This window comes from Trachymyrmex cornetzi, unplaced genomic scaffold (genome assembly GCF_001594075.2).
Source record: "Trachymyrmex cornetzi isolate Tcor2-1 unplaced genomic scaffold, Tcor1.1 scaffold1339, whole genome shotgun sequence".
Lineage (NCBI taxonomy): Eukaryota > Metazoa > Arthropoda > Insecta > Hymenoptera > Formicidae > Trachymyrmex > Trachymyrmex cornetzi.
This window is the reverse complement of record NW_017295916.1, coordinates 130,624-137,851: the sequence shown is the minus strand read 5'-3', so window position 1 is coordinate 137,851 and position 7,228 is coordinate 130,624. Positions and strand designations below refer to the sequence as shown.

Genomic DNA, 7,228 nt, shown 5'->3' with positions numbered 1-7,228 from the left:
TATTTATAATCTTTTTTAATTCTTGGTATCGAGTCGCTTATATATTAACGCTCTACCTTTCATGTTTGTGCAATGTCACTCGTGACACTATGAAAAATAAGGAGTACCGTTTAAGATTTTTGTGTTAACCTTGAAAGCACTTTCCAAGGTCATTCTAAGGTCAAATTAATATCATCATCTGATAACTTTTTAAAAATCCTATTACTTTTATTTCAAACATTTTTTAGATAAATCATTTTTTTAGATATTAGCCATTTTAGAACTTTTACCATGCATTATAACATTAAATTTCTCGGAACCCACGGCATATCCGGTCCCGCCATTTTCCTTATTTGCATCTTATGTTATCAACTTTCACTGATATCAAGCATTTTCAATAACTTGTTGTACAAACCGAGATGGTCCCTTGTCAGCCAAGCGATCTTTCGAGACTTAACCTCCAAGGGTTTAAGTATCCCTACTTTATCCTTGTTCTCACGTTCTCAATGTTTGATTCCGATCGGAATCGACATTTCGCTAGCTCGCGAGGTACCAGAAACTTTTCGACCGTTTCGGAAACAATCCAACTGTCCATGATAATCCATCTAGTAACATCTAGTGATAAACGGAATAATTCCGATCGGAATCCATTCCGACTTCTTCCATGATAGGTACCCTGTATTGGATCGGAAAATCATTGTGCGCTGATGTACGACAACGATAATACATGTTTTCGTAATTTATATGATATAAATCTCGAGGGATTATTTAGTACGGACATGCTTTCCTTTTTTCAACGGATTTACTTAATAATTACATTGATTTGAGATGCGGCCATTCTGTAACTGAAGAAAAAGCGTAATTTGTATCAACATTGGTATAGAATTTACAAGTGAAATTCTTATTTTTTAAATACATTGAAATAAAAATAATATTTTGAAATAAATATAAGTTTGTTCAATAAAATTTAATACAATAAATTTTAATACAATAAAAGTTTAATACAATAAAAGTTTGAAATCATTTAGCTAAATAATTATAATGAAAAATGCATGAAACAGTATATCCAGTATCAATGCTCCTTCAGGTCTGAGTAAATTTTAATTTATTTTGATTATTCGGGAAATATAATAGATAAAGCTACAAATATTTTTTTAACTATTAAAAATTATTGATATATGTGAAATTAAAATACGAATTGCTTTTAATTGAAGAGAACTAATGTATTGGGTTGTCCGGAAAGTGCGTGCGGATTTTCAAGCAAAATTTGAATGACAAATTTTTTTAGTTAAAAATAATTTTAATCTATAATGTATGCACCATTATTTTGCACAAATACTTTTCCATCCTTCGGATAATTTCAGAATTCCTCTCTCGTAGAAGTCCTGGTTTTTTTCGGAAATCTATTGAGAAATCCGCACGGACTTTCCGGACAACCCAATACATAACCTAATCTATTCACAGTGTTAGTTTGAACCATGAGGTCTGTTTTTTATTGCTGCACTTTTTGAACTAATACACACAGGGCAATAAGTTGTTGTTTTTTATTGCTGCACTTTTTGAACTAGTACACACAGTGCAATAAGTTGAAGTGAAACAAATGTACGTTTGTTTCACTTCAACTTATTGCACCGGTTCAGAGTACAGCAATAAAAAACAGACCTATGGTATAAAGACAAGGGTATGCTCATCCCGTGGAAACCCACTGCGCATCTCAACCAGCTACGTCACATTCGTAAAAGAGAGAAAGAGAGGTTTATATGTATACACAGCCCTTCTCTTTCTCTCCTTCGAAACGTGATGTATGTTAGTTTTATGTCACGTGATGATCACGTGGTATTATAAAGACAAGGGTATGCTCATCCCGTGGAAACCCACTGCGCATCTCAACCAGCTACGTCACATTCGTAAAAGAGAGAAAGAGAGGTTTATATGTATACACAACCCCTCTCTTTCTCTCCTTCGAAACGTGATGTATGTTAGTTTTGTCACGTGATGATCACGTGGTACCTATATGCGCATAAACATAACCTTGTTCTTGTATCATAGTTTGAACATGAATAACTCAGCAAGAAAGACAAAATTAAAGAAATTGCTGACTCTTGCAGCTTTTGCTGTGGTTGCGGAACAACAAGAAGAGCAAGAAATACAACGGAGAATACGACAATTACAAAACCGACAACGGAGATGGTGGACAAGAGAGTGGATTGTACGAAGAGAGTTTGAATTAAGAGGATCTGTTCACTTAGCACTCAATGAACTTATCAACGAAGATATAGAATCTTTTTGTAGATTCTTTAGAATGGATCTTCAATTATTCAACAATCTGTTGGATAAAGTATCTCCATATATTCAAAAACAAGATACAGTTATGCGAAAGTGCATTCCACCAATTCAAAGACTATCCTTGACTCTAAGATTCTTAGCTACTGGGGAATCTTTTCGCAACATGGAATTCGCAACAAGAGTACCAGCTTGTACTTTATCACGTATCATTCCTGAGATAGTTAGAGTCATCTATGAAGTACTAAAAGATTAATATTTAAGGGTAACTATTAAAATTATAATTATTATTTCCTTGTATCGAATATGCTATGAATATTTCAAATAATATTTACATACATAATAATTAGCATACATAATATTTTAGACTCCAGATACCGAAGAAGAATGGAATCATGTTGCTGATAATTATTTGAGACAATGGAATGTGCCAAACTGCATCGGTGCAATGGATGGCAAGCATATTGAGTTTAAAGTTCCTCTCAGTCAAGGATCATTGTATTATAATTATAAGGGTACAAACAGTATTGTTTTATTAGCATTAGTTAATGCTCACTATGAATTTATATATGTCAACGTTGGTGTTAATGGTAGAGTAAGCGATGGAGGAGTTTTTCGTGAAAGCGATTTGGCAAAATATATAAATGATCCACAAAATCCATTAAATGTGCCAAAAGATAAGCCATTATCTGGTATGAATCAGCCTATTCCTTTTGTTATTTTAGCTGATGCGGCTTTTCCATTGCAAAATCACTTATTGAAACCTTATCCATCACGCAACTTGTCTCATGATGAGCGAATATTTAATTATAGACTAAGTAGAGGTAGAAGAGTAGTTGAAAATGCTTTTGGCATATTAGCTAACAGATTTCGTGTTCTTCTAACACAAATATATTTATCCGTAGAATCAGTTCAAAATATAACACTTGCTTGCTGCGTTTTACATAATTATATCATTAAAGAAAATAATTCTTTAAAAGGAGTAGATATTGAAGATTTAGAAAATGAAACCGTAATACCTGGCACATGGAGAAATAATAATGTACAGTTACATAATTTAGATGTTGTAAACATAAGACCTAGTAGAAATGCAATTTATATTCGTGATATTTTTAAACAATATTTCAATACTGTTGGAAGAGTTGAATGGCAAGAAGCTATGATTTAATTTTGTTAAGTATTTATAGATATGTTATATTTTATATTCTATATGTTATATTTTACATCGCTGATAGCAGAATACAATAATAAGTATAGTAATAAAATAATTTTGTATCACATACTCATTCGTACGTTACTATAGTAATAAAATAATTTTGTATCACATACTCATACGTACGTTACTATAGTAATAAAATAATTTTGTATCACATACTCATACGTACGTTACTCACTATAGTAATAAAATAATTATCACATACTTTTAACACAACATATATAAACATTTGTATGAATAATAATAAAATGGAACGATATAAAAAACAGTATGTTATTTAATCACTATCTGCATCATCTACTAATGCAATATTTCTTTGCAAACCTTTTAATTTTTTCAAATTTTTAATTTTGCGTAACTCCTCTAAATATAGAATCCAATGTTTCAAGCCATCTTCTGTTTCTTCATTTTTAACTAATGATTCAATCGCAGTCGATGCCTTTGACCAAAAAGTGTTTGTAGCTTCAGGGGATACACTTTCAGATTTTATCATTTCAAATTTTTTTCTTTTAGATAACGGTGTTGCGGTACGTGATTGTGTTGAAGTGCGACTCATTGAAGGGGACGACTGAATATCTTCATGGATATTTTCTACATAAAATAAATAAAAATAATAATTATAAATAAATCAAAAATTTATAATTCTTATAAATATGTATATACGTACACATATACATGCGTGATATAAATATATTAAAATATTCTATTATAAAATATAATAACAATCTATTTTTCTCACCTTTATCATGGTCTTTTAAAACATTATATACATCCATTAGTTGTAAATTGTCCGTATCGTCTTCATTTAGTAGTCTGTTCATTGTTGAAGATTCTGATTCATCCTTAGAAAACTATAAATTACCATTATTTTTCTATTGTTATTTATCTAATTATAATATTTTTATAACTTTCAAGTATCTTTTTGTTTCTACTCACTCTTTCTGTTATAGAAGATTCTCCTTTTCTCTGTGCAATATAAGGATCAAGAAATTTCATATCCTCATACAACCACCAGGTAGGTCTATAAATCTCATCAGCTGATGCACCGCTTGCTTTTGATTGTTTAATTTTATTGAGATAATCTAAATATTGTGATCTTAAATTGTTGATCTTCTTTTTTGCGATTTCTATTGTTATTGGTTCTTTTGTGATCTCTGTATACTGATTGCATATTATTTGTAAAGCTTTTTCTCTTTTTATACGATTATGATAATCCACAGATTTTACAATGTATAAACATGGATGTTGTTGATACAATAACAACAAAGTTCGAACGTTATCTCTATCCATGTTTTCCTGAAAATTGATAATTATATTTTTTAGTGCAGAAATATATTGTTATATTTTAATTATTTTCATTTATACATTTTAAAATTTTGGTAATTATACAGAATACCTCCCCCACCTCCGATTTCGATAAAATTAGGCTCATTCGACGTTTTATTTATTTTATAGCGTTGATTTAGAAGTTCGTGCACTCTATTGAATCGAAAAGTGACAAAACGCATAGCGGTAATGTGGCCGTGACAGATTTCCTAACCTCCATAGTCGTCAATTTTAAGCTACATATCTCGGTTCGCGGGGCAGAGCAACACTTATTTCTGCCAGATTCTTTCGTTTCATGCAAAAACGCGTCGAATGAGCCTAATTTTATAGAAATCGAAGATGGGGGAGGTATTCTGTATAATTACCATAATTTTAATTTTGCTACAAGAATCCATCGATTTAATTATGTCCTACAAGAATCCATCGATTTAATTCTGTTTAATTTATTTATTCTTGTTTAACATTCTTTCTTTATTTATTCTTGCATTACCGTAATGGATTGCTTTAAATATTGGCTTCGTCGTCACGCGTCCTACCGGCTCGAAGGCTCAAGTCGTTCTGGGCAACGGTCCACTTGATGCTACAAACGCTTCAAAATGAAGCAGCTAGCTACTAGCTACGAAAAATGGGACAGGATTTTTTGTACGAGGCTTCTATTCGAGATATTTATTCGAATTGCCTGTGTCCACGATTCGAGTTTTAGTGACATTTTCTTGGATCGAAAATAATCGAGAACTTGGATCAATTTCTAGCATCGTGTACACAAGGCTTAAGACCAATGTATAAGGATGTGGAGCCAAAATGGCGTCGAATAGTGTAAATAGTACTCATTTTCATAACGTATCTACACATTAAGTGTAATGTATTTAATCTGTCTGTTGTGTAAACACATTCATACTCATATGCATGTTTTGAATGAACCGCATGTTGGAACCAAAATGGCGGAATGATTGCGGTACTTTATAAATCTAGTGACTTTATTTGTTGCCCATCTTATGAATAGAGCTTTCATTTCTCTTAGTACATGTTCTGTGGCTTGTGCGACTATTGTAGATGAGGCTTAACAATGAATGTCTGGGGGTCGATTGTGTATCTTGAAACCTAGTGAAAATCATAAAAGTGAGCTTTCACTTGATTGGCTAAATTTCACTATAGGGAAAATGTGATATTTTTCACGTAACATTGCCCGACAAGAACTTAGATGTCGAATTCAGTCAAATTGCGCCGAATTGTGTCGAAATTGCGGAAATTTGCATCGTATTGGTTATAGTATACATCGAGATTAATATAAATAATGGACTTAATTGTTGCATTACTGATGGAAGAGGAGAGAGATATAAATAGACGTCGGCAAAAAATGTAAATATAATAAGGGGAGAAGTTTAAGAGATACACAAAATCCATTTGATGTTTCAGATAACACATTTCTCAAATTATATAGGTACGTATTAGATAAAAGAAAATTATATTTTGTTTTAAATTACAATCGGGCTCTACATATGTACATATGTACTCGGAAGTCTCGAAACTTTCTACCATTTTCTACAATTAAGGTTATGCTATTCATTCAACCGTACTCGCATCTGTAATTTTGACTCTAGTGAGCATAGGGATATCGCATTTTCACTATGCTCATAGCTAATCGCACGTATTTTTTCATGTGAGATGAAAGTACGAGAGGTGAGGAAAGTCATCAAAGATACACAATCGACCCCCAGATGTATGATGGATGTCGTACATAGAGTGTGTTCCCATTTGCTGATTTCCAGTATAGTATCCAGTAACCGCCATATTGTATTACTGGGAGAAGTGTTTCCTTTCTTTAGTAAAAAGATCCATTAAAATCATAACCTAAATTCGTACGTGCTTCCACGTGCTTCAGAGAATCGTTTTCTCGGGCGAGTTTAATTTGCGATTAAGCAGAGAGGTATTGTGTTTTTATATTTGTTTCAGTTTTGTTATATTGTTTAATTAGTTGATGCTATTATTAATTGTTTTCATTGCTAGTGACTGATTTATTAAATAATATTATCCACATGTATAAGTTTTTGAAAAATTAAAAAAATGGTTAACAAACATGAAATTTATATAATTTACAAGAAATCAGCTACTAACAATGAAAACGATTAATAACAGCATCAACTAATTAAACAATACAACAAAACTGAAACAAATATAAAAACACAATACCTCTCTGCTTAATCGCAAATTAAACACGTCCGAGAAAACGATTCTCTGAAGCACGTGAAAGCACAATACCTCTCTGCTTAATCGCAAATTAAATACGCCCGAGAAAACGATTTTCTGAAGCACTTGGAAATACGTACGAATTTAGGTTATAATTTTATTGGATCTTTTTACTAGAGAAAGGAAACGCTTCTCCCAGTAAAGCCTTGTGTCCACGATGCTAGAAATCGGTCCGAG

General features: G+C 32.0%; 3 protein-coding genes across 3 annotated transcripts; 2 read left to right on the top strand and 1 right to left on the bottom strand.

The window, feature by feature from the left end:
- The first annotated feature begins 2,023 nt into the window (after window positions 1-2,023).
- Window positions 2,024-2,518, top strand: LOC108770793 (uncharacterized). The gene has a single exon (XM_018522511.1). It carries the CDS (start codon window positions 2,036-2,038, stop codon window positions 2,516-2,518), a length of 483 nt encoding a protein of 160 aa, XP_018378013.1. The 5' UTR covers window positions 2,024-2,035.
- A 116-nt stretch (window positions 2,519-2,634) lies between these two features.
- On the top strand, window positions 2,635-3,430 carry LOC108770790 (putative nuclease HARBI1). The gene has a single exon (XM_018522510.1). It carries the CDS (start codon window positions 2,711-2,713, stop codon window positions 3,428-3,430), a length of 720 nt encoding a protein of 239 aa, XP_018378012.1. The 5' UTR covers window positions 2,635-2,710.
- Window positions 3,431-3,755: 325 nt separating this feature from the next.
- LOC108770789 (uncharacterized) lies at window positions 3,756-5,323 on the bottom strand. The gene is made up of 5 exons (XM_018522509.1): window positions 5,295-5,323; window positions 5,170-5,214; window positions 4,415-4,774; window positions 4,218-4,329; window positions 3,756-4,069 (listed from the first exon to the last, which is right to left on the bottom strand). Exons 2-5 carry the CDS (start codon window positions 5,197-5,199, stop codon window positions 3,756-3,758), a joined length of 816 nt encoding a protein of 271 aa, XP_018378011.1. The 5' UTR covers window positions 5,200-5,214; window positions 5,295-5,323.
- Between the last annotated feature and the right edge of the window lie 1,905 nt (window positions 5,324-7,228).